The 27,846-nt window shown below is 48.1% G+C and overlaps 3 protein-coding genes across 3 annotated transcripts; 2 read left to right on the top strand and 1 right to left on the bottom strand.

Annotated features, from left to right (window-relative positions):
- Positions 1–2,934: 2,934 nt before the first annotated feature.
- LOC136511327 (predicted GPI-anchored protein 58) lies at positions 2,935–3,531 on the bottom strand. The gene has a single exon (XM_066505434.1). It carries the CDS (start codon positions 3,529–3,531, stop codon positions 2,935–2,937), a length of 597 nt encoding a protein of 198 aa, XP_066361531.1.
- A 2,835-nt stretch (positions 3,532–6,366) lies between these two features.
- On the top strand, positions 6,367–7,451 carry LOC136513591 (fasciclin-like arabinogalactan protein 11). The gene has a single exon (XM_066507562.1). It carries the CDS (start codon positions 6,481–6,483, stop codon positions 7,246–7,248), a length of 768 nt encoding a protein of 255 aa, XP_066363659.1. The 5' UTR covers positions 6,367–6,480; the 3' UTR covers positions 7,249–7,451.
- Positions 7,452–9,960: 2,509 nt separating this feature from the next.
- LOC136512260 (fasciclin-like arabinogalactan protein 12) lies at positions 9,961–11,295 on the top strand. The gene has a single exon (XM_066506232.1). It carries the CDS (start codon positions 10,126–10,128, stop codon positions 10,945–10,947), a length of 822 nt encoding a protein of 273 aa, XP_066362329.1. The 5' UTR covers positions 9,961–10,125; the 3' UTR covers positions 10,948–11,295.
- The last annotated feature ends 16,551 nt before the right edge of the window (positions 11,296–27,846 follow it).

Genomic DNA, 27,846 nt, shown 5'->3' on the forward strand with positions numbered 1-27,846 from the left:
TGCCGCGGCCAGACCCCGTCGCGGTGCATGGCCACACCTATGCGCTGCACTGTTTTTAGTGTATGATACCTCTATCGATGGCGCTTCACTCGTAGAGTGCTAGGGAGGTGTTGGTTGAGGCTGAGGAGGCCCGTGCTCGCCGGCGTTTGGCCGGAGATGCCGCGGGCTCTATTGAGTTCTGGCCAGGGACTTTGTAACGTGAATTCAAAGTGAATCGGGGGGTTAAGTGCGAGAGTCAGTGAGAGAGGGGAATAGTGGAAAGGACTACGGTTCCATTTGATTGGAAGCCGAGGGCTCTTTTGCATAACGCGGCGCGCACGCAGGTCTTCCCTCCATGGGCTGCTGTCGCACGTGGGCCGTGCCACATTGGTGCGTCGTGTGAGCGCGCGCGTTGCGTCGGACTAGGTCGAGCCGTTCACACTTTGGGCCGCGCGGTGGAAATTGGTTTTCCATTTTCCAATGAATTAATAAATGCTTATTCAATTTAGTTTTGAGCTAAACTTTGATAATTTATAGTAAATCTTATAGATGTCCAAAAATAGTGAAACAAAATTTGTTAGGTTCACAAAAATTCTATCTATCTATTGGTGTAGTTAGTTTACAGTTAGCTTTGATAATGATATGTTCATAAATTCAAATTTGAGAGCTTTGTATTATGTAGATTAATATTTGTAAGATTTTTTATGGCAAATTGATGATAGCTTTAGCCATGAAATTTTTATAGTAGGATCATTAGATTATTATGTACTCACTGTAATTTTTGTAGCACTAGATTAGGTTGATAAATAGAATAACTAGTACCCTTGTTTTATCATATATAGAGTAAATCGGTATTAAGAGTAAGAATACCTTTAGTTGCTAAGATAATATATGTCATGCTTCATACTTGTTAGTGGTAACAGTAGGTAACTTAGCACCTTAGTCGGTAGAACTCGCTTAGTAGCTTCATAGCTGTATTTTTATGTTAAGAGTTGTTGTTGTCGTATTACTAAGTGTTGCATCATCATTTCATGTATGTAGATCATGAGTTGGTAGAGTTCATGCCCGTGGACGAACAGGATTATGAGAAGTCATTGGGAAGTACGAGGAGAAGATCCTCGTGTAGGAGGGAGCCCCGGAGCCTTTTGGTGCTGACTTTGTTGACCCACCGCCTGTCCAAGATAAGCCCCGGTGCATAACCCATATTTTATGATCACTGAATATATATATGATGTGCATTTACGTTACAGACATTTTATGAAAACTACATGCATAAATATATCTACCTATGAGTCCTACTAGTACAGGTCGAGTAGCTGCTATGCTCAGGATTTCGGTAGCGTGAGTAACCTGTCATTACTCATAATAGGTAAAAATTATGATCACTCATGATAAAATTATGGAAAGGAAAATGGCGACCGGGTAGGGATATGGTTTGGGTATTGGTGGGTGTAAGATGTTGTGTCATGTAGCCAACAGGGCATAGCTTGGTTATACTTTTTCCCTGTCTGTGTCGGTTAAGGACCGACCATTGTATTGGGCTCTAGGCAAGTCACAGATCTATTATCCTGAGCACATATTTGGGTATGGGCGCAGGGAAGACTTGTTGCTCTCTTGCCGTAGGTTTCGGCTCTTTCCAGACCGACTGATTGGAGGCGGGGATGGTGGAGGTCCTTGCACCGCACTAAGTCCAGGACTTAGGAGCGAGGGCTTGGAGTCCAAGTTTGGACAGGGACCTAGACCCTATGACAAGAGGGTGATGGGTTGGTCCTACTTGTGCTTGGGATACAAATGGGGCGTGTGTTTTCGAGGTACTCAGCTAGGGGCATTGATTCACGAATCGCCGATGTTCCGGTATGACTTGTCTACGGTCTAGCACCGTAGTAAGAACTAAAAGATGAAAGGTGGAGAAATGGAACTGATTGCTCAACTATTGCTTGAAAGTAGAACAGGTGCTTACATAGAACGCCTAGATAATCAATTAATTATGGCTATTAATAATAACATAAATAAGGACTCACTATTAGTATTGCTTTCTGTAAAAAGAAAACCAGCAAACCATAAAACTTTGCATATCCCTTGGAGTCAGGAAACTATTCCCACTAGTCGAATAAGTCTTGCGAGTACATTGTGTACTCAGGGTTTATTTATCCCTGTTGCAGGTAATGTTTGAGGAGTACCATTGTGTGGTTGATTCTTCTGGTGAGCACAGATGGATCCTTGTTCTTTATCGTTAGATGTTTATTCTTATTTCCGCTGTTTAATATTCCACACTCTAACTTTAGAAATGTAATAATGTAATTTTAAGAACTCTGGATGTATGAAATGGATTAAGTATTATAACTAGTTCTCATTATTGGATCCTTGGAGAAAAATATGGATCTTTCGTTCTCTCCCTTGGGGTGTGCCCGACGGATACCACCCACTGTAGCTTACTTTTGGGATGCTTAGTGTCCGGTGGAAGACAAGCGCCTCCGTAAGTGTATTATTTCGGGCGGTTCTGCTACATCTAAACCACCTATCTATCTAACTACATCTACTACAAGTACTACCTATATAACTAAATTACCTAACTATCTAACTATCTATCTAAATTAGCTAAATAAATATCTACCTAAATTAGCTAACTAAATTACATCACTAAATCACTAAATAGCTGTAATAGCACATCACCAGTAGAATAGAACTAACAATCTAGGATAGTTCAAATAAGACAACAATACTATTCTCGATGTTGGGCTTATGCTTCCTAACAACCACAAAAGTCTCCATTATATCATCTTCATTCACACCGAAGAAAACATCTTTATAAATTACTAATTGCATGCGAATTTTACAAATTTGCATTCCTACCACATAGCTATCAATGTGCGTTCCTAGTTTCCTACCATATGGCTACCAGTGCGCAAGGCTGCTTGCCTGCCGGCTTGTTGAGGAGCTAAGGAGCAAGTGAGATTAGTGAACTACCTCGCTGCTTGCCTGCCGGCTTGCTACTGGGGTTGTCTGCTTCGCCGCCGCTCCTGCTCCACTCCAGTACGGTGGTACGCCAAGTGGCCGCCGCAAGCCGCGTCGGCGAGCCAGCCAATCGTCGGGTCGCTCCTCCTCCCATCCGCCCCTCCCTGGCTGCGTGGCGGGCACCTGGGTGGCGGGGATGGGGGCAGGGGCGGCGGCCGGTGCCTCCGGTGCCGGTGGCGGTGCCGCTCCGCCGGAGGGGGAGGAGGGGACGGCGTGTCGGAGGCAGACGCGGCCTGCCGCTGCGTGGCGGGCACCGTCGGCGGCAGCGGCGGAGGAGAGGAGAGGGACGGGGAGGCGACCGGCACGCGGGGGATGGTGGGCGGTGGCTGGTGACGGCGGTGAGAGGGAGGAGGAGGCGCGGGCGACGGCGGGGCTGGCTGGTGACGGCGGTGAGAGGGAGAGACAGAGAGCGTGAGAGAGGGAGAGAGAGAGCATGAGAGAGAGCTGCGACGGCCACATGCGGTTATCCATGCTCGGCGCCAGTGTGCGTGGCGCCGAGCTCGACGCCAAGATCTGTGGCGCCGACCTCGGCGCCATGTATTATGGCGCCGAGGTACCGGCCACATCAACGCCATCTAGGATGTCCTACTGTGCTCGATCAGGCACCTCCCAGAGACCAAACGTAAATTTTCTTAAAAAAGGCTAAATTATAAAAAATTGGATCCGTCGTCCCTGCCTTTGCCGTGGGGTCAACAACTAGCTTGCAACTTGCAGGCACAGCAAATGCTGCTACACACACTGATGCCGCTCTAGCAACCTCCAGCAGCAGCTTCGAAATAAATTGAGGACTAATATACTCCCTAGAACTGCATAATCAAATACGGGCCGTTGTAATAAGGTTGTATGGGTGGTCCAAATAATCTACTAGGAGTACTTCGTATCGTATTTTATCCATGCAGTTCAGTTTAGTGATCGTTACGTTGGAGTGCTACCTGCATTAATGCTTCGACCGATTACCCATGTTCAGTATAAAGTATCCTCGGCAACGGCCACCTGCATTCTTTCCTGCACTGCCAAGGCAACGGCTACTACTTTCTGCCCTCGTCGTATGCTCGTATTCAGAAGAACATAGATCACTGATGCTTTCTCTGTACTCAAATTATAGTTCGTTTGATTTTTTTAATCTCAAATTTAACCATTCGTTTTATTCAAAAAAAAAATTGTCTTTTTTAACCAAACAGAAATATTTGACGGTGACGGTGAGCAAGCCAGCAAGGGACCTGTCTCCCATAACCTGTCGTTATGGGCACTGAGCTGAGCAGGGCCCAACAGCATGTACACCTGGCTCTTCTTCTCGGCCAGCTCCATTTGCTGGGGGGGGGGGGGGGGGGGGGGGGGGGGGTTGTGTGTTATACGGTCGTGGATTATAAGCTGCAACAGTATTTTTCTCTCATACTAAATCCGCCAGCAGTACTTCTAGCTTATAATCCACGATCGTTTCAGCCGAAACGAACATGCTGGAGATTCTCGCCGCAGCTGGATGGCTTTGGAGCTGCCTCAGATGAACTTTCTTCGTCCTCCGTGATCTCTGCTGATTAGTTAGCTGCATAGGAACTCTAAAAAAAAGTTTGTTGTAAACTATATGGACATGCTAAAATAGGATAAAAATAAAAGTCAAACAGAGTGTTTTTTTTTCTAGCTGTCGTTCTTCCCACAGTCCCATTTTTTCATATTAAAACGCAGAAGCTGAGTGAGATTAGCTTATCTTAACCATGTTTTCTCTCTATTTGTACAACTTCTCGCGGAAGAGTTTCCTAGAAAAAATGTTTGGATTGGCTTATGATGGTCCATATTTCTATTTCTGGGGTTATTTATGTATATAAGTAAGGCGGGGCGGGAGGGACGACCGTCCCAGGCCCAGGCCTCCGATGGGCCCCAACCCATATATGTATACACTAGTAATACATAGACGCCAGTAGCCAGATCCCGGACTCCTCGACTACTGTGATCACGGCGCGCGAGACGCGAACCTAGAGTCATGAGAGTACGCGACCTTCGACCTTTCCTTTCCTGCGTGTGCGACGTGGGCGCATGGCGCGTGGCGGGGCCTGGCGGCGACGCGGCGTCCACTTGCAGCAGAGCAGAGCGACAGAGCGGGCGGCAAATCACACCTCACAAGGGCCCTAATCTCACATCTTACGTGATCCGATCCCTAATTCCCTATGCAACAATCGACAGTTCCAGCAGAGGAGGCAGGCGCCAGGCGCCAGGCGATAGCAACCAGCAAGGTAGGGTAGGGATCTGAAATTTAGTTACTAATTGTTTCGATCCCTACTTTATGAAATTATAGTTACTAATTGTTTCAATCCCTATATTGTGCATTGAGAAGCGATTGTTGGTTGAGATTGATATTGACACCATCATCGATGACTTCACATTAAGGAATGTTAGGAGAAATTTTTTAGGTAATTTAATATGTATATAAATTATTTCATATAAATATTGCTTTTGCATTCTGTTAACTGCTTATAAGTAACATTTTATATATGTGTATATATATGCTACCAATGGATAGTACTAGTACTATTATCATAGTTATATCAAAAGGCCTAAAATTTTAGCTTTCGTTCTAGGTAAAAAAAACTTAGGACCGGCGCTGTAAGGAAGTATGTGCTCAAATCATGGCCCACCCAACAGCATACTGATGAGCACATATTTGTCGGTGGAACCACAACGAGTGGCGTACGTTGGTGGGCAAGCACGAAACGGATTTCTCCGACAGCTATCTGAGCTGAACTTTTGGCGTGCTCTTTATGGCAGAGTTTGGAGTCGTGCAAACACAATGCCTTTCTTCTCTGCACCTAGTGATCGATCTTAAGCAAACCAAGTCTTGGTTCATGTGACCGCTGTTCAGACCTCGCAGGAAATTGCTAGTATTACGATAATCTCCTGTGCTTATATCGCGCTTGCACAGCAATTGTCTGACGGATCATGCGGCTGCCATGCAGTGTAGAGCCATTCGCTCGTCCATGTGATCGCATTGATTTCAGTAACCCGTAAAAAAACTGGAATCCATGTAAGACTTGGAAACCGATCTGGCCTGCACTTAACTAGGCGCAAATCCATTATGCGTCTCGACTCCTGTTCGCTTCTCTTATAATCCGTCTTTTTCAGCTTATTTATTCAGCCAAATCAGTCAGAACAATGTTTAAACTTGTATTTTCAACGAAGCGAACAGGGCCGCTATTTCTTGGAGCAGGAGGAGCAACTAAACAAATTGAGTTAGTACTCCCAATTTGCTGTTAGTACTGTACTAACTATGCGCGCCTCCACTACGAGATCTCCGAATCATCCGGTCAATGCCTCCCTCTGCCAGACTGTTCCCTCCCTCTCACGTGCTGACAACTCCAAGCCGATCGATCCACGGCCGTTAGTATATATCGCCATCATCCCGATGGATCCCTGCGTTGATTAGTTAACAACAGTGGAAGTGAGCCGTGACCGTGAGCACCGCCACCATCTCCCACCACCTTTGCGGTGACATCAATGGCGGCGGCGGCAAGAACAACGAGCCTCCTTGCGGCGGCGTTGGCGGCGTTCCTGGCGCTGACGGCGGTGCCGGCGGTGCTGTGCCAGGCGCCGGGGCCGGCGGCGCCCAAGGGCCCGCCGAACGTGACGGCAATCCTGGAGAAAGGCGGGCAGTACACGACCTTCATCCGCCTGATGAAGTCGACGCAGCAGGACACGCAGCTCAACAGCCAGCTGAACAACTCGTTCGGGAGCGGGTACACGGTGTTCGCGCCCACCGACAACGCCTTCGCCAGCCTCAAGCCGGGCACGCTGAACAAGCTGTCGCAGCAGGAGCAGGTGTCGCTGGTGCAGTTCCACGTCCTGCCGGAGTTCTATTCCCTCAACTCCTTCGAGACCGCCAGCAACCCCATCCGCACGCAGGCGTCGGGCTCCGACGGGCCCTACACGCTCAACATCACCGCCGACAGCAACAGCCAGGTGAACGTGTCCACGGGCGTCGTCGCCACCCGCCTCGGCACCGCACTGCGCGCGACGCAGCCGCTCGCCGTCTACTCCGTCGACACCGTGCTGCTGCCCAACGAACTGTTCGGTGTCAAGCCCCCGGTGTCGGCGCCGCCCGCGCCCTCCAAGAAGCCCGCCAAGGGGGGATCCGTCGCCGAGGCGCCCGCCGGCGGCTCGGCCGACTCGGCGCCCTCTGGAGCGGCCGCGCGCGGCGCCAGGGTCACCGGCTGGATCTCGCTGGCCTCTCTGCTCCTGGGTGCCGCCGCCTGCACCCTGCTGTAAGAATGTAAACATGGTTCGTGTCGTGCAGAGGAGATCGTCTTTGTCTTCGTCGTTGTCTCGTCCCCAACGCGCGAGAGCCCTGTGCATGACTAGTTCTTGTTCCTGCAGTTTCCTTTCCTCCTCTTCGTCTTCACCTGGTTTGGAGAAACCGGGCCATGTGATTCTTTCCGATGCCTGAATGTTGATGACGCATTGACACGAGCTGTTAATTTCTCCATCTTTTTCTCCTCTTGATTCATCGATCTTGGATCTGATTGTGCTTTGTCATGACTAGAATTAGATTTTCTTTTTTTGTTAGCAAAATCAGTAGTACGTATATCTGAGTACTCTTTCTGATTCTTCCGGAGGAGCTGAAAATCTCTGCTTCAGAGGAGTCCGGCCCTCTTACAATTCACCCTATAGCAGGCCATGTGCTTGAGCCCGGCCCCATAGCCCAGACAGGCCCAGGGAGGGAAGCTAACCAAGCCCGCCCGCGCTAGCCCGGTCCAGACCCAGAGCCCTAAGCGTCCGTTCAACTTTGTGTATGTGATTCGCGTGAGCGAGCGACAAAGCGACGACGAGGGGTTTGGTGCTGCTGCTGCAGCTGCAGAGCACGCACGGGCACGGCGTAGCGCATTCTAGAGGTGATGGAGATGGAGGCCGCGCGAGGTGAGAGCGACGGCATGTCTGTCGGCGTGTGGTTGCCTGCCATCGCCAAGCAGCTCTCGTTGAGCCGTCGGTTTCTCCTCTTCTCCCGGCCTCGGCTCAGCTCTCTGAAGCAAGGAAGCTTGTGCAGGGCAGGTGTGCGGCGCAGCCTTGCGCGAGCTGGAAAAACTCAGGTGGCGACGGGTGCTCTGCTCACCTGTCGCCGACGCTATTTTATTCTCGCACGCATCGTCCGTCCAGGTTCTCTCATACAGTCAGTCATACGCACATGGGTACACATCGCATGAGATCTACAGAGGCGAAGACCCGATCCGATCACTTGGCGATCGCATTCTCTGTAGGACTTAACCGCCAAGAAAGGAGCTTCTTTTGTATAACGCGAGAATCATCACATTACTGGAAGTCTGAAACCTGAGATCTCGCATTCACGTATGCATGTCATGTAGAGTTGGGAGTTCAGGGTTCAGACAAGTTCCGGGTCGTCAGTTCAGAACTTGGCAACTTCAGAATTCAAGAATTCTATTCAGAACTTCAGAGTTTCGGATCAGGCGTTGCCGTGCGGGTAGGTGGCTCGGCATTTCTGCAAGTGTTCCCGTCTGGCGTGTCGCTGAAGACGAAGAGACTGTTTGTTCGTGCCCTTGCTGATCGGCGGTCGGTTTCCCGGTCGCTGCCGTGTCGTCGTCGCAGATATCTCCTCGTCCTCGTCAGCCTATTACTTCCAAAACGGACGCCATTCTCATTTTTCACACCGTTGCAGTTGCACTGCCATAGCTTCTTTTTTTTTCCCCCTGAAAAGAAATTTGCACTGGCATAGCCACCGGCCCACGAATTTCCACAGCAGCACGTTCAGAATGCACACCACCATTACGACCTTCAGTAAGATTTCACTGACCGCATACATACCATTACGACCTTCAGTAAGATTCCAATGTAATTCAGGGGGAAGAAAAAAAATGCTAGCATCGTCGTCCACAGTGTACTACTGTATTCAGGAAAGCTCTGCATTTGTACACGCCGAACGGGTTTCAGCACGCACGTCGTCGCGGCGTTGGGCGGACGCTGTCATTGCATTTACAGCTGGGGTCTGAAGTTGACACGCAGCTTGCAGTAGAACACTACAGGGGCATGGACTGTCGGTGGGATTCGTCTCTGCCCTGCCCAGTTGCATCAATGCATGCATGATTACGATATTCTTCTCTCTTTTGTTTAGAGAAGGCGTGATTAGGAGACAAATCAGCATACGTACGTATAACAAGCTTATTATCGCATTGTTTTTATCAGCGATTGCATAATGCAGCACATAATTGTCGAGCACCACTTTGTTTCCTCCCCACTAAATATACAACTCCCAGCCGACAGAACTGTTGCGGCCACCGTCACCATGTACTACATACATATGTATCGATACCTACTCATTCAAAAAAAAAAACATCTTGTATTGTATCGATACCTACTCATCACAGGGGGAAAAAAAGAGATATTTGGATTTGGAGGCTTGGAGCTCCCTTGCGTTGCAGCAGGTAGAACATCGCTCTCTGCCAAGCTGGCAAGCCCTGACTCGCCGCCACATGCGGCAGCCTGAAAGTACGTACTTACATGCACATACGAGTGATGTACAGTGCAAAGTTACAAACATACCTACCTGTCTGGCACCACCAACGCGCACGCGTACAGTGCGTGTTTGCAAGCTTCCAAAATCCGCTGCCATCCACGGCAGGCCCCTCAAGTTTCAGACGATACATACACAGATAGACCTTTCCATGCATGTTTTCCGCTAGCCAGCTGCTACAGTACAACGGAAAAACACCCATGAATTTGATTTTTCACGAAATTTGTTCAGATAAAGGTTCAAACGCATGCATGCGGTTGTAGATCGACGGCAGCTCGTAGGATGGCGTGTACTACATGAGCACTAGTAGTAGCTTGTTGAGCTGAACGAAGCTCAGGTGGTTCGCGGATCACATCGCGGCAACACGTAAAAGAAAAAAAGACGTACTGGTTGGGTTGCCGTGACACCTGACTTGCCACGGTCGCAAAGGCCTATAAGGGCCAGGCCAGGCCCGTCCAGCTCAAACGTGCCGGTGCCTCCCGCGCCAACACCGCACACTCTGGACGCGCGCTGGCTGGGCGTCGCCACCAACCGCCGTTATAATAAGTCTATTAAACACACACACCGCAGGCTCCATCAGATCCACCGCCACCGCCACCACCACTCCAGCAGCAAGCAGCAGCATGGCACGCCTCGCCATCCTGGTGGTGCTCCTGGCGGCGTCGGCGGCGCTATCCGCAGCGCAGAAGGCGTCGCCCAAGCCGGCGGCGAAGGCGGCCCCTGGGCCAGCGTCGTCGGGCGGCGGCGCGGCGGACGCGGCGCCACCGACGGACATAAACAAGGCGCTCAAGGACGAGCAGTTCAGCGAGTTCAAGCAGCTGCTCCACGACACGCGCGTGGACACGCAGATCAACGCGCAGCTGACGGACAGCTACAACGGGCTGACCATCGTGGCGCCCACCAACGCGGCGTTCGACAAGATGAAGGCCGGCGTGCTCAACGGGCTGTCGCCGCAGGAGCAGATCCAGATGGTGCTCTACTGCGTGATGCCCAGGTTCTACAGCCTCTCCATGCTCGGCACCCTCAACGGCAAGGTCACCACGCAGGGGTCCGGCCACGACGGGACTTACAAGTACGACATCGAGCGGTCCGGGAACAACATCAACGTGTCCACGGGCGTCAACTGGATGCTGCTGGGCAGCCCCGTCAGCAAGGACTTCCCGCTCGCCATCTACCCCGTCGACAAGGTGCCGCTGCCGTACGAGCTGTTTGGCCCCAAGCCGCCGACGCCGGCGCCCGCGCCCGCACCCGCGCCGGCCAAGTCCAAGACCAAGAAGAAGAAGAAGTCCGCCGGCATCGCCGAGCCGCCCGCGGCCGACGACGACACCTCCACCTCCGACAACCAGAAGGCGGCGGCCGCGCCCGGTGCCGGCGGGGTGGCCACCAGGTGGGTCGTCGCCGCGCTCTCGGTCGGCGCCGCTGTCCTCGGCGGCGGCCTCTTCTGATGCGAAGGGGAGGAGGATCAATGCATCGTCAGATCACACGGCGGCGGTACGGCGGTGGCGGTGGTGGCGTGATCCATGGAGATCGCTCCTGCGCCGTGCATTGCCATGCATCTCGCACGCACGGTCGATATGATCATAGAGTTGGTGTGCCCGACCGTACAATCTCATTCATCCATCATTGATCCCTGTACCCCGTCCATGCATTTGTGCTGCTGCGTCTGCTTGCGTTTGTCCATCATCGGCTTTATTCTTTCTTCTCTCTTTTCTTTTCTCTGGGGGATTAATTTTTCTTGGTGATTTGTATCTGTAACATTAATGTGATATACACTAGCAGTGCTTCTTCTTTCATTTCATTGGATTGGATCTTGGCCTCCCTGATCTGGATCTGCTTTTGTTTGGACGTATACGTATAGTATAGTAGCTGGTCGCTTGTAGTAGCCGCGTCGCTGTCGCTTGTGTTTTAAGCATTTTCTGGCAGTGAAAAGAAAACAGGGCTATGCAGACAGTGCAAGAGGTTCACAGATATCGAAGGCATCAGATCAGACATGGGTGGTAGCAGTGGCAGTGCGTTGCCCACTCCACATCTTGCACTGCTGTCTGCTGTCCTGGGCGTTGTTTAGTTAGCCAAAATTTTTGGAAAATGGTCCGTAGCACTTTCGTTGTTATTTGGTAATTAGTGTCCAATCATAGTCTAATTAGGCTTAAAAGATTCGTCTCGTGAATTTCGTCTAAAATATGTAATTAGTTTTATTTTTTATTTATATTTAATGATTCATGTGTCCAAAGATTCGATGTGACGGAAAATCTTGAAAAATTTTGCAAAATAAAGTGCAACTAAACAGGCACCTGGCCAGAAATGCATGGTTCACTCCCCCGACCCTTGACAGAAGAGTGACCGAGCCAAATTCCAAAACCTGCATGTTCAGTCTTTGCCTGAAACACACACAAAGTTCCCTCCTTTGAGATCAGGGCTAGCGAGGTATTTGTGTTTAAGTTAGCATCAGCGGGAATGCATTATGAGTCTGTTCGTTTGGTCGTAAACGATCGTGAATTATAAGTCATAACATTATTTTTCTCTCACACCAAACCCGCCAACATTAATAATCCACGATCGTTTCAGCCGAAACGAAAAGTCTGTATATTATTGGTAGGTTGCGCCGTTGGGTTTAAAATATTTTTAGGGTACGCACCGGCAGCCGGCCGGGAGGGAGAGGGAGGGGGCATCGTGATCCCCTTTTGCGCTGCCTCATCACAGTCGCGTGCAGCCTACCTACTCTGGATCGGGTGGCCTCCCGTTGTTCTTGCGGTGGATTCAAACCGGCCGGTGATGCGGTGGCGAGGCATGTGATCCTGGTCATGGAGCAGACTATTATTCTCTATGTCTTGAGACGGCAGATCTCGTCCGGTGTTTTGAGAAATATAGTAACTGTAGCTAGTTCATCCACTGTTCTCGTGGACCCGTATTGCTTTGTCAGTTAGTCACCGTACTGAGCGACCAAATTGTGTGATCGAGGTCGTGTTCCGGATTCCTTGTGCATTTTCTTAGAAGAGACTCTACTTGTGTACTACTTCTACTTGTTGTATAACATATGTTTTGGGCGACGCTAAGTTTTTTTTTGTTTGATAACGAGTCTGATTTGTTTGGGCCTCGAAACTCCCTCTGACTCGACTTAAAAAATATATGTTTTTACCTCGCTGAAACTATGGTCGTAGTCTATTTTTTCTTCCTATAAACTCTTAAATCCATTCCAATTACCTCACTGACCTAATTTGGAGTGGCTTTGAAGACGGTTTTATCCTCTTAGTTTGATAAATAGTACTTGATAAGGTTTTTAAACCACAAAAAAAAAATCTCCAAGCTTTTAAAAATTGTAAAAAATAGAGAAAGATTAAGATGCGACAAATCTAAATAAAACATTTAGGGTTCAAGAAAATATCTCTACATGCATCGAAAATAGATTTATCTCTAGGAAAATATAAATATCTTGAAATTTTCCGAAGCATTTTTATCAACATGTAAACATTTTTTTTTGTAAACTTCAACAAAAATATAATACGCAATCAACATGATTGCATTCAACATTAATGTGTGCTGCATTCATGCTGGTCACATCTCATATTTTTGCCATTTTAAAAACACATGTTTACACTTCAGTTAGAATGTTTTAGGGATTTTCTAGATCTTTTTTCATTTTCTAGGGCTAAACCTATTTTTCTAAAAGTTTCTAAAGATGTTTTCATGAGTTCTTGGTATTTTATTTAAAATTGTTACATCCCAATCTATCTCTAGTTTTTCAAAAAAAAATCTTAGAGAAATTTTTATAGTTTAAAAACCATATCCAAGTATTTATCAGATTTTTATTAAAAAAGGATAAACTACATTCAAAAGCACTAAAAAACAGGGAGGTATTTGAATGGTTTTAAAAGTTCATAGGGTAAGATATATTGTTTTAGAGATCGAGGAGGGAAATCATACTACGACGATACTTCCGAAAGGTAGAATGTACCTTTTCCACTCGCAAATTGCTCAGTCTCAAGTAGACTTTTTTATGAGAAACATGACTCGATAAACTCAATCCAACCTAAAAAAAAGGGCCCAATCAATGACAGTGGATCGACTCGGGCTTCGTCTTCTATCCCCTATACAAAATAAAATAGGTGGGCTCGAGCTCCCATTTTTACCATTTTTTTATACTAAAGCCTGAAAATGCTCGGCTCTGGCCCAAGGAAATGGCTACTTTCATGTGGGCTCGGACTATGAGAATTTCATCTTGTCTTAATGGAAGCCCGGTTTGTCCTTTTTTTTAAGGAACTTTTGACCTGGGATTTGGACAGGTCGCCGTGAGTTTTCTTGAGCTATAGACCACCCAATCATTTAGATGTTGTTGGAGTGTCATGATGCAAATCCAAAATGAAGCGAATGGACGCGAGTGGTACTCCCTCGGTTCTGTAATATAGTACATTTTAGTAATTTTAAGATAAATTAAGAGAGAACAAAAAAGACGCATATACTTTTAATTTATTTCCTAATCAGACGCTATTATCAACGTGATTATGGTGATTGGTTGATAAATAAAAAAGTATTTAATGCAAAACTAGTTTTTGTTCTCTAAAGTGCATTATATTTTAGGACAAAATTTAAATGCTAGAATACACTACATTATAGGATGGAGGGAGTAGCATCTCATCTTGCCCAATTCGATTTCACTCCTTTTTATTTCAAATCAAATATGCAAGGGTAATAAGTTAATAAATAACAATAGTTGACAATGAAAAACATAACACTGTTTAGTTCTTCACAAGAAACATCGAAATTACGTAACGTGTTTCGCTTCTAGCGAGGCGAAGACGCTAAGTCTAATGTAATCACGACAACGAGACGTTTGTGGTCACATCGTCAATCTCAAGATCTACCGATACAATATTTCTTAGAGGTATTCATTGGGGTAGGTTTTTGCGCATATGTTCATAGTGATGAGTATGCATGTATATACAAGTGTGTTGTGTCTATGTATATACGAGTGTGTTGTGTCTATACTGTGCTTCGCTAAAAGAAAATCCAACGATCATGAACTAAATGTATTTTCCTCGTGCTGGGAGGACATGTCAATTTGGATTCAAGTTTGCAAATTAGTATGTGTGCTCATTTTTTCTGAATTTATTTTAGGAATTAACTGCATTATTATTTTATTAGTACTTATACGTGTTCATAGAGTTAAGCGTACGCCGTGTGTACGAGTAAGTTTGAATACATGTTTACCAACGTTTACGTCTTTCTATTCTAAAAGAGTTTATCCAATGATTTGGGGCGACAGAGGGTGGGAGTCAGCACCCCTCTCCGAGGTCACCACGGTTTGTTACCGACAAGAATGAACAGTGGATGGGCTGAAACTGAGACAGCAACAGCAACACTACACGAACAAGTGGGCCGAAATTGAGACAGTAACAATGACGGGTTGCAAATTGGCCCAAGAAGAACCTACTAATCAGGGTTCTTGGGCACGTGCACGGTTCTCGAAATGATTGAATCCTGGCCCTACAATACAAACCCAACTGAAATGGTAAAAAAAAAAGAAACAACTGAAATCCAAACAATTCTTAGCCGACTGCTATTTAGGAATTTCGTTTCTATTTTGTCCCATTTTCTTATTGATTATGGTCATGAGCCCGCTAACTAAATGGTGATAGCAAGTGCAAAATTATATTAGTCTTAAAAATGACTATATATGCCACATATGATTTTGACTAGCAAAGTAGCAATGGTGATAGCCGCTTGAATGTTGGTATGCATGAGTAGTTTATAAAATTGGACCAGAAGAAATGTATTATTATTTTTTTTTTCAAAAAAGGGTGCAGAGATAGGATAGCGTTTTGTTATAAGAAGATATCAAGAGATAGCGTTTTTTTTTTCCCCCTTTTCGTTCGTCGCCCATACAGAAGAGAAGATAAACGAAAAGAAAAGCGAGACATGCATGCGTGGCGTGACCACCCATCCACCGATCCACGGCACACACAAACGAAAAAAATCGTGCCGGCGCCGTGGCCAGCGCGGACCTGACAAGACAGGTTTGGCGGACGCGCTCCAGCTCCGGCACGCGTACGGCCGGTTGCCTCGGTCTCGCCGCCGCGCGCGTGGTGGCCGAGCGCGCACGCGACCGACTACCGAGCACTTGCCGGCGTCGCGTCGTCGCCGTGCTGTGCCGACCTGCCGCCTCTCGCCCGCAGCGGACCAGATATTTTCCTCGCCTGCACCCAGCAGCCAGCAGCCAAGCATGCATGACGTGATCACGAGTGGCCATTGCAAGGACGAGGACGTGACGTGACTCGCTCAGGCTGTGGTCTGCTCGAGGCTCTCTGGCCTCTGGTCCTAACCGGTCGTCACGCCCGCGAAAGTGACTGCTACCTCCGTCCATGAAAATATACCATTCCAACTTTTTTTCTACAACACGGCTTCACCCGTATTTTATTAGAAAGAAGGGGTCTGTAAGAACGACGTACAGAACGCAACTACGGGTAAACCTAGGTTACAAAACCACTGAAAAAGTGATTAGGAACTTAGGGTCTATTCGGCTGGTATTAAAGCTGGTTGATAAGTTATTCTTGACTGATTTATTGTGAGAGAAAAATACTGTAGATTCTAGCAGATAGGTCGGCTAATAAGTTCAAACAAACAGGCCCCTAAGCGACAAACAGAAAGAAAAGCGGTAAGGAGAGGTCCTCCACCATAAACCTAACCTAATGAACCTGTGTCGATAGAATATTATCGGCAGTCCTCTGAGAGGTATCCTACGAAGATAGATTGATCGCCAGAGATGCGTGTAATGAAGAACAAGAAGATAACAGAGACACACGAGTTAGACATGTTCAGACCGTTAGTATGACGTAATACCCTACTCCCGTGGTCTGTTAGATTGTATTAGCTATCGTATGATATTGCATCAGTTTGAAGGGGGTTCCTACCCGCCTTATATAGTCCGGGGACAGGATTACAAGTCGGTTAGATCTAGGAGATAACCGAAAGGTAATAACAGATTATAGGAATCATGGAATCATATGTATCCTAACAAATCTCGTAATATCTTCAGGATATCTTTCTGGTGTCTTGCGGGAGACGCCGAGCAGCGTCGTGCCCCGTAAGGCTTCATCTTGTGGGCTGGGTCGCCCCTAGGGGCACAGCCCATGTGATTTTCCATGGGTATTCGGGATCCCCCACAGCTAGTCCCCGAGCGCCTTGTATCCATTGTGCAACGCCATCTTGAACTTGTCCGAGCAGGAGTGAACAAAGCCGAGCGATCAAACTTATGGTCCGACCACCGCGGTGAGTTACCGAGCAGTTGTGAGCCATCACCGAGCAGCGTGAACCGTCGCCGAGCAGCGTGGAACGTCGTCGAGCAGCGTGAACCATCGCTGAGCAGTGTGAACCAAGTATGGCTTGCCATAAGGATGTAAGGAGCTCAAGTTCAAAATCTAAAAATTCTTCCACTTAGAAGAAGTGTAGCCACTTAGACTCCGTCAATAAGGAGGGTAAATCAAGAAATAAGCACTACATTCACCGCAAGGTGAAGTGTAGCCACTTAGTCCCTGAGCCTACTGAAAGATAAAGAATGAATCTTGTAGCAGGGTTAAAGAAAAGAAGTCTGAAAGCTTGTCGACGTCATCTGACATGCGCGTATCAAGACGACGTGCTGCCCAAGATCAGCACCTTGATTCGAACAGCATGGAGCAGCTTGATAGTACACTGATGAGACGTAGCAAGATCCAACCACCAAGGGAGTCTTCAGCTTAGCTGGCGATGCTTGCACAAAGAATTCAAACACTGAGGAGTCCCTAGCGTAGCTGGCAATGTCCGAGCACCGAGGAGTCCCCGGCGTAGCTAGCAATGTCCGAGCACCGAGGAGTTCCTGGCATAGCTAGCGATGTCCGAGCACCGAGGAGTCCACGGCGTAGCTGACGATGTCCAAGCACCGAGGAGTCCCTGATGTAACTGGCGATGTCCGAGCATCGAGGAGTCCTCGGCGTAGCTGGTGATGTCCGAGTACCAAGGAGTAGTTTCCGGCGTAGCTGGCGATGTCCGAACACCGAGGAGTCCACGGCGTAGCTGACGATGTTCGAGCTCCGAGGAGTCCGCGGCGTAGCTAGTTATGTCTGAGCACCGCGGAGTTCCTGGCGTAGCTGGTTATGTCCGAGCACTAAGGAGTCCCCGATGTAGCTGGTGATGAAACACGAGCGACGAACAGTCCGGTTAACTGGTCGGCGGCGAAGTGAGCATTAAGTAGAAGCGACCAGCGAATAGTTGAAAGCTCTAGTTTGGTTTTGGTAAATTGATGAAACCCTAAATGCTAACCTAGTTTATCAAGTGATCATGAGATAGGTAGCACACTCCAAGTTGTGAAGCAAACAAAGATCATAGCATGATGAAGATAATACCATGGTGATGATCAAGTGCTTGGACTTAGAAAGAAGAAAGAGAAAAATAAAAAGCTCAAGGCAAAGGTATAAACCATAGGAGCTATTTTTGTTTTAGTGATCAAGACACTTAGAGAGTGTGATCACATTTAGGTTTGATAGTCGTACTATTAAGAGGGGTGAAACTCGTATCGGAATGTGGTTGTCAAAGTGCCACTAGATGCTCTAACTCATTGCATATGCATTTAGGATCTAGTGGAGAACTAACACCCTTAAAAATGTTTGTAAAAATATGCTAACACATGTGCACAAGGTGATACACTTGGTGGTTGGCACATTTGAGCAAGGGTAAAGAAGTTAGAGGTGAAATAGAGTTGGTCGCAATGATGCTGGCGTCAGTCTAAGGACCGGACGCTGGGTCACTCAGCGATCGGACGCTGAAGGGCTGCGTCCAGTCATTTTGTCGATCAGCACAATAAGAAGTCACAGTGTGACTATCGATAGAAGATGTTCGGCAGTCCACCGAGGTGTATCCCGCGATGGTAGATTTGTCAGTGGGTGTACACGTAATCAGGAACCGGATAGTGACACAAGGCGTAGAGACAGCGATTTAGATAGGTTCGGATCATCTGATCGACGTAATACCCTACGTCTTGTGTCTTTGATGTATTATATTGATCTAGATGACCAAGTAGCTTAATGTAGCCTATCCACTAGGGGACCCCTACCTCTCCTTATATACTCTAAGGAGGTAGGGTTATAAGGTAAGTATCCTATTTGGTACTATACAATGTCTTGTGGTGCATATCGAGCAGCACCGTGCACGCCTTGATCTTGTGGGCTAGGCCACCTCCGATGGTGCGGCTCATGTCTTGAGGGTCATACCCCTATAGCTAGTCCCCAAGCCTAACAGTAGGTGGCACAGTCACGTGGTGCCAGGGTCATAAAGTAGAAGACCGATCGAGCAGGCAGTCAGTCCCCGTGCGTAGCCTTGAGATGAGAACAAGCATATTCACTGCAAGGTGAAGTGTGCCCACTTAGTCCTCGAGCCTGCTAGAAGATGAAGAATGAATCTTGTAGCAGGGTCAAAGAAGTTTAAGAGCTTGCCAACGTCGTTCGACATGCGCGTATCAAGACCCCAGATGTGCTGCCCAAGATCAGCACCCTGATCCGAGCAGCATGGAGCAGCTTGATAGCACACCGATGAGACGTAGCAAGATCCAAGCACCGAGGAGTCCTCGATGTAGCCGACGATGTCCGACCACCTAGGGAGTTCTCGGCGTAGCTGGCGATGATCGAGCACCGAGGAGCGAGGAGTCCTCGGTGTCACGAGTGATGACCAAGCACTAAGTAGCGAGGTGTCCCCGGCGTAGGCGGCGATGACCAAGCACCGAGCAGCGAGGAGTCCCCGACGTCGCTGGCGATGACTGAGCACCGAGGAGTCCTCGACATTGCTGGCGATGTCCAAGAACAAAGGAGTGAGGAGTCCCCGGCGTAGGCGGTGATGTCCGAGCACCGAGGAGCGAGGAGTCCCCGGCGTCGCTAGCGATGACTGAGCATCGAGGAGCGAGGAGTCCTCGGCGTAGGCGGCGATGACCGAGCATCGAGGAGCGAGGAGCGAGGAGCGAGGAGCAAGGAGTCCCCAGCATAGGCGGCGATGACCGAGCACCGAGGAGTCCCTGGCGTCGCTGGTGATGACCGAGCACCGAGGAGTGAGGAGTCCCCGGCGTAGGCGGTGATGTACGAGCACTGAATAGCGAGGAGTCCTCGGCATCGCTGGCGATGACCGAGAACCGAGGAGTCCCCGGCGTAGGCGGCGATGACCGAGCACCGAGGAGCGAGGAGTCCCCGACGTAGGCGGCGATGACCGAGCACCGAGGAGCAAGGAGTCCCCGGTGTCGCTGGCGATGACCGAGCACCGAGAAGTGAGGAGTCCCCGGCGTAGGTGGTGATGTCCGAGCACCGAGGAGTCCCCGGTATCATTGGCGATGACCAAGCACCGAGGAGCAAGGAGTTCCTGACATAGGTAACGAGGTCCGAGCACCGACGTAGCTGACGACGTCCATGCAGTGAAGTGTGCCCACTTAGTTCTCGCGCACGAAGAATCCGAGCGCTGAGGAGTAACCGGCGTAGCTGGCGATGAAGCACGAGCGGCGAACAGTCTGGTCAACTGGTCAGCGGTGAAGTGAGCATTGAGTAGAAGCGACCGGTGAACAATCCGATCAACTGGTCGGCGATGGAGTCCATGAACAAAGCGGTCTGACCAGTTGATCGGTGGAGAAGTCCGAGCACCAGGTGATCCAATCACCTAGACGACGATCCTATAATACAAATATATAGAACAGGTAGTACATGATGTAAAAATATATGAACTTTGGAGAAAACATAGTGTATGTAGCTTGGCGATCGGTTAGAGCGAAGATGTATTTATATTTAATATAAACCGCCCGACCAGTTAGTGTGTAGCTGAGTCTCCAGCCCTAACTAGCCCATAGTCCATAATACAGAGCGCGGAGCCCGTAGCACGTGTAGGGAGGAGCCAGAGACAGGGCCGTCTCTGAAGGTGTCCGAGCATCAACGTGACTGTTCGAGGGTTCAGAAAATCATTTGGAGAGCAAATATGGAGAAAACAGTTCAGAAAAACATTATGAGGATATACGAAGATTGGAGAATATTTAAAAGAATATTAAAGCGTAACTTAGATTTGGACGGAGCATCTGGTCGGCGGCGTATGGTGTTATCTGGTCGGCATTGACGGCGAACACCTGGCGGGCGGTGAGTTGTTGGTGAAGGTGACCTCAGAGGTGGTTCCAAGATCGGATATGCTGTCGCGGGAGCGATGAATCGTCGTCGTGGACCGGCATGGATCTCCACGAGATTGATGACGAGAACACGCTTTGATTTGAGGTCTATCTGGCTCGCCATGGATCAAGCACACACCCCTACCTGGTGCACCAACTATCGATAGAAGATGCTCGGTAGTCCACCGAGGGGTATCCCGCGATGGTAGATTTGTCGGTGGGGGAGCGCGTAATCAGGAACTGGATGGTGACATAAGGCGCAGAGACAGCGATTTAGATAGGTTCGGGCCGTCTAATCAATGTAATACCCTACGTCCTGTGTCTTTAATGTATTGTATTAATCTGGACAACCAAGTAGCTTGATGTAGCCTATCCGCTAGGGGACCCCTACCTCTCCTTATATACTCTGAGGAGGTAGGGTTACAAGGTAAGTATTCTATTTGGTACTATACAATATCTTGCGGTGCACGCCGAGCAGCGCCGCGCACACCTTGATCTTGTGGGCTAGGCCACCTCCGATGGTGAGGCCCATGTCTTGGGGGTCATCCCCCATAGTGACCAGACGCTGGCAGGGTCCGGTCAAGCATGACCGAACGGGTTCGGTCAACAAAAGTTGGTTTTGGAACCTTACTGTAAACGACCGGATGCTGGTGTTCAACGTCCGGTCAACTCAGGCGCAGTGTCCGGTCAACATGGATGACCATTGAAGTCAGGACACGTGGCTAACTACGAGAGACCAGACACTGGGGGCTCAGCATCTGGTCAACTGACCGGAGCCTCCGGTCAGCCCGCGTTATGCCCAATGAAGGGGTATAACGGCTCTATTTTGTGGAGGCTTCTATTTAAGCCCCATGGCCGGCTGTAGCTCATACCTTTGGCCATTTTCATTGACATAGCAACCTTGTGAGCTTAGCCAAAGCCCTCCCACTTATCTCTATCATGGATTCATCATCTTTGTGAGATTGGGAGAGAATCCAAGTACATTGCTTGAGTGTTTGCATCTAGAGGCACGTGATGTTCGTGTTTCGCTGTGGGTTTCGCTTGTTACTCTTGGTGGTTGCTGCCATCTAGATGGCTTAGAGCAACGAGGATCGTTGAGCGAAGGGTGGTGATTGTCTCTGGCTCCGATCGTGGTGATTGTGAGGGGTTCTTGACCTTTTCCCGGTGGAGAGCCAAAAGATACTCTAGTGGATTGCTCGTAGCTTATGTGATCCTCATCTTATGTTGGTTGTGCGGCACCCTATTGAGGGTTTGGCGTGTGAAGTCAATTAGCGCGTGAACCTCCAAGTAAGTGAATCGCCACAACAAGGACTAGCTTGCCGGCAAGCAAGTGAACCTCGGTAAAAATCATTGTGTTCATCATTGATTTCGAGGTGATTGATTTTCATTGTTATTCATCCTTGTGATTGATTGGTTCCTTCATCTACACGGCGGTATAACCTTCTTGATCACCCTCTTTACATTACCGCAAACTAGTTGTCAAGCTCTTTAATATAGCTAGTTATGAGAGCTTGCTTGCTTGGTTGGTGTGGCTCTTTAGTTAGCCTTTAAGAGCACACTAACATAGAGTAGTGTCATAGCTATTGTGTGAATAGATACTATCTAAAATAAAATTGTGGTAGGTGGCTTGCATTTTGAGTACACTAGCGCAACACTTGCTTTACCTCATAATTGTCTAACCATTTTGTTAAGTGTTGTTGTAGAATTTTTTATTAGGCTATTCACCCCCCTCTAGCCATTAGGACCTTTCAACAATCCGATCAACTGGTTGGCGACGGAGTCCATGAACCTAGCGGTTCGACTAGTTGATCGGTGGAGAAGTCCGAGAACTAGGTGGTCTGATCACCTAGACGACGATCCTGCAATACAAATATGTAGAACGGGTAGTATATGATGTAAAAATATATGAACTCTGAAGAAGAATCAACAACGGTGATGAAATAGCGTATGTAGCTAGGCGATCAGTTGGTGTGAACACTTAGTGTTATTCTAAAGATGTATTTATATTTAATATAAACCGTCCGACCAGTTAGTGTGTAGCTGAGTCTCCAGCCTCAGCTAGCCTGTTAACCATAACGCGGAGCGTGGGAGCCTATGTGCATGTAGAAAGAACAAAGCGTCGCTAAGGAGCCGTTGCCGACCACCCATAATGCAGATGGTAGACGCTCATGCACGTGTAGGGAGGAGCCGGAGACAGGGCCGTCTCTGAAGTCGTTCGAGCATTAACATGACTGTTCGGGGGTTCAAAAAATCATTTGGAGAGCAAACATGGAGAGAAACATTACAGTGATATACGAAAATTAGAGAATATTTAGAGAAATATTAAAGTGTGACTTAGGTTTAGACAGAACATCTGGTCATCGTGGCAGCAGGCGGCGAGTTGTTGGTGAAGACGACCTTAGAGGAGGTTCCAAGATCGGATCTACAGTCGCAGGTGTTGGAGTGATCGGCGCAATATTGATCTGCCCTGGCTCGATGAGCTCTCTGACTCTGTCAACATTGATGATCCACGAGATCGATCCGACCGTGAAGATTTGACTGGGCTATGGGAGGGACGAAGAGCCTGTGGAACGTACCATCTTGTTCGATATCGAAACAGCACGCACACCCCTACCTAGCGCGCCAACTGTCGATAGAATATCGTCGGTAGTCCTCCGAGGGGTATCCCACGAAGGTAGATTGATCGGCAGAGATACGTATAATCGAGAACAAGAAGGCAACAGAGACACATGAGTTAGATAGATTTAGGCCGCCGGTATGACGTAATACCCTACTCCTATGGTATGTTGGATTGTATTGGCTATCGTATGATTTTGCGTGAGTTTGGAGGAGGTCCCTACCTGCCTTATATAGTCCGGGGGGCAGGCTTCATCTTGTGGGCTAGGCCGCCTCTAGGGGCGTAGCCCGTATGGTCTGCCGTGGGTATCCGGGGTCCCCCACAACCTACAAAGAAAATACATCAACACAAGGCTGCCAACAAAGAAGATAAAGCACTACGACGACTACGGCAGCTAAGTATCCGTCCAAGCAACACAGTGGCAAAGCATCCTCGAAAGAGTACACGGCAAAGTATCCGCAAGGAAGGGGAGCCATCACACCCTCAGCAGCCTGCATGATGGGGACTAATGTGAAGAGGATCTTGAAGCACACACAGGCACAACACATGAAGGAGCAACTCTGACGATAGTAGCGGGAGATGGGCCGCAGAAGTGCTCCAGCGATGCCTTCAGGAAGGACATAGACATCCGCAGACGCCAACAACGCTGGATAAAAGCACTGGAGCAGGTCTTTCGCCCCCATCCTGCCTTCGACGAACAGAAACTTTGACGACACCTTCAAGAAGGTAGATGACGTAGCCCGCGCCATCGCCGCCGCCCCGGAGGCTATCGGGCAGGGTTTTCACCCAGTTGTACATCCACCGACACACGCTACCCATGGCACCCATAGCGCCGGCACTGACAGCAAAGGTCCGAAACTAGCAGCATGGGCACCATGTCCACAACAAGCTCTACAGCATAACAATGCCGGCAAGGAACTCGTCGGCCACCAGAAAGAGAGCGGACCAGCAGTGCACCTGCCACTATGCACGCACCTATGAGCCCCAACAGGCCACAGCCGCCTCGTCCTCGGTCCCGCCCCAGCAAGCATCTCGACACCTGCTGCTGGGGGAGGCCGGCTGCCCCAGCCTCGAGCTTGCTGTGCAGCCGTGCACAGTCCATCCAGAGGAGGCGTCCAGTCGTCGCAGCCACGGACCGGTAGGGTGAGGGTGGCCGCCCCAGCCGCAGGTCAACCCAAATGAGTCGCACCAACCACAAGCCACCGAACAGCCGCGCATAGGACGGCCAGAAGAGAGGCGCTCAATGCAGGTTCCACCACGCGCGGCGCGACCCTAGACAAGACGAGCATGAGCGACCACGTCTGTCACAGATCCAGTGAAGGAGAGGGTTGATCCGGCCCCGGGGAGCCCAGATCCAGCACGCCAGCCGCCCTGGCCGTTGGAGAAGCCAAGGGCGGCCGGCGCCACCACAGCCGAAGTGAACCTAGGCAGCACAAGCACAGGTGACCGCGCCTGTCGAGCAGCCGAGGAGGGTGAGGGTAGATCCGGACCTGAGAGGCCTGAATCTGGTCCGCCGACCGGACCCGCCGTTGGAAAAGCCACCAGAAAAGACAGGTGGTGAATGAGAGGAAGAGGGGAGCGGGAAAGGAAGAAGACTGCGACGGAACCCTTTTGTCGGGCCGCCGCTGGCCGCCGCCGCCGCTCGTCGGAGATTTGCTAGAAGCGGGGAGGTGCTGGGGCGGCTGGCGAGACGCCCCCGAGTCATCCGTTGGGGACGCTCGGGGGAGAGGAGGAGATGAAGCCTCACCCACATGCCATTCTAACACAGTGTCATATTTTAGTATCTTGAGTTTGACTAATTATAGATAAAAAGATATCAATATTTATGATAACAAATAAATATCATTAGATTAATTACGAAATATATTTTCATAATAAATTGATTTAGGGTCATAAATATAAATATTATTATCTAGAAATTTGGTTAAACGTGAACTACTTTTTTCTAACACGTAACCCATAGTTGTATGTTTTTTTTTTTGACCGAGGGAGTATATTATACGGGCGAATTATATACTCCTACGTAGTATACTAGTACTCCACTATAATCCCCCCTTGATCGAGTTGGCATTCGTAGGATGTAGATGTATGTATATCCATCCCGCACGTGAGAAGCGAGCGATTACGATTGAGCAGCTCACTTGTTCTACTACTCTAGTACTACACGCTAGCATGATCAAAATAAGTACTACACGCTAGCTGCAAACTGATCAACAATTACTTAAACTAAATGCATGCTCAGAACATAAAAAAGTTGTATAAATGTATTCACGTTTCATGTATCTTTTATTTTGATCAGCAAACTGATCGACAATTACTTAAACTAAATGCATGCTCAGAACATAAAAAAAGTTGTATAAATGTATTCACGTTTCATGTATCTTTTATTTTATTAACAAAATGATTTCGAAGCAATTGAAGATACCCTGCGGTATAAACATCTTTTACTATTTAGTACAGTGCTAGTACTAGTACTACTAGTTAGATAGTGTTCATTAATTTTCCCCTTTCTTCATTGTTTTCTCTTTATCACACGTACTCGTGTCTCCGTCATCATGATGCAGGCGGTTCAGACACGACACTCAATTTGCCGGATCGTGACGTGGCGGTTGTGCGTCGTGCATGCACGTACTCCACACTGCACGCTTCGGTGACGTGAGGTTAACATTGTACGTTTTCGTGTGCGTGTCCAGTTTCTGAACGGCGTGTTTGGTCGTCCTCGCAGGTTCAGTGATTCTGAAGGAAACGCAGAGGCAAATTAATGATTTGTTGGGAATTCTTTTAAAAATATTGAAGCAAGCTAAGAGCTGTGCTAACGTGAAACCCGTTGTTTCTAGAAGGCAGAAGCTACCGCACCGCGCCTTCGGCTTGTTTTTTAATCGGAACAGTATTTTTCTCTCACAACAATTCAGGCAGAACAGTGTTTTTCAGTCAGTTTCAGCCAAGTTTCAGACCAGCGAACGGAGCTTATATGCCGCCGGTACGAAATTAGCCAATCGATCGATAAAATCACGGTGTCAGCAAGCAAATTAAAGAGAAGGTTTTGCAAAGAAGCTAGCTAAAGCTACCGCAATTTCCACATTATAAGAAATTTTGCACAAGACACGCAGCAGTTTTCACGGGAACCAACCCTTCCAAATTCATACGCGTCAATACGTACGCACGCTTCCCCGGATCAATGACCGAACCAGGTTAATTATACAGGCCTGTCGCTCTCATAAGATTCATCATTTTTAACTTATTTTTTTAGTTAGAATAATATTTTTCTCTCACAATAAATTCGTCAGAACAATATCTTGACTTATTTTTTTATCGATATGCAATGACTAGATCCATATTCTGGATGATGCCCGACCGAGTAGTCACAGTCTTATCCGCCGGACGAGAGGAACAGGCCAACAGATCCAACGCGCCCAACGCGCGCGACGACGTCACGCGTGATCGCCGCACGTATGCACGATATGCTGCCATGCACACAGCGTCAGCGATCTGCTAGCTAATAAATTAATTTGATCTGGTCCATTTCCATCATATTCGAGACTAGGTGGAGTAGTCCACAGCTAGCTCAAATCTGACTTCAGAAACACGTACTATACCGTACAGGTACATACTCCCTTCATTTTTTTTATTAAAAATAGACATATCATTTCCCAAAAAAAAAACAACCAAAAAAATCTAACTAAATATATAAATTACCAATATTTATGGTACTAAATAACTGCAAGTTTTCACAGTGAAGTTATTTGGAGATATAAATACTGATAATGTTTTATACAAATCTAGCCCTTGTTTAGTTGGACCCCAAAATCCAAAAAGTTGCTACAGTACCTGTCACATCGAATGTTTGCGGCCCGTGCATGGAGCATTAAATGTAGACGAAAAGAAAAACTAATTGCACAGTTTGGTGGGAAATTGCGAGACGAATGTTTTAAGCCTAATTAGTCAATGTTTGGACACTATTTGCCAAATAAAAACGAAGGTGCTACAGTAGCCCCAAAATCCAAATTTCGCGAACTAAACAAGGCCCTAGTCTAGCTTAAAATTGACTAACTCCTAAAAGTAATATATACTCTCTCTTCTAAAATAACCGTATATCTTGTTTAGAATGTAGGAATCCACAGTACTCCTTTTAAAACGGATGGAATACATAAGAAGCGACCGACCGCGAAGAAATCGAGCGCTCGGTCGAAGTGGAGAAGTTGGAAATGCCAGCCAGCAAATCGCGCGCGGCCGGCCGGCGACCAACGGGGGAAGACGTGGGCGCCGCTTTCTGATCTGATCTGCCGACGCCATCATTTGCGAGGAAAAAGTCATGGTGGCCCCGGCGTCGATCTCATCCACCAGGTCATCTTTGCCTCGACCAAATTTAAAATTTTCGTATGCATGCATTTTCAGGTGATTCGTCCTTGTCATCCATGTTTAGTTTCTCGGCCTCTAAAATTTAGTCCCTATCATATCGGATATTTGACACATATATAGAAGTATTAAATATAGACTAAAGAAATAACTAATTACACATATTGCGACTACTTTGTGAGACAAAATTTTTTAAACATAATTAGTTCATGATTTGAT

This window comes from Miscanthus floridulus, chromosome 16 (genome assembly GCF_019320115.1).
Source record: "Miscanthus floridulus cultivar M001 chromosome 16, ASM1932011v1, whole genome shotgun sequence".
Lineage (NCBI taxonomy): Eukaryota > Viridiplantae > Streptophyta > Magnoliopsida > Poales > Poaceae > Miscanthus > Miscanthus floridulus.

Coding starts and splice junctions, on each gene's coding strand:
- LOC136511327 (XM_066505434.1), bottom strand. CDS start 3,531: ATGGCGCCGAGGTCGGCGCCACAGATCTTGGCGTCGAGCTCGGCGCCA.
- LOC136513591 (XM_066507562.1), top strand. CDS start 6,481: ATGGCGGCGGCGGCAAGAACAACGAGCCTCCTTGCGGCGGCGTTGGCG.
- LOC136512260 (XM_066506232.1), top strand. CDS start 10,126: ATGGCACGCCTCGCCATCCTGGTGGTGCTCCTGGCGGCGTCGGCGGCG.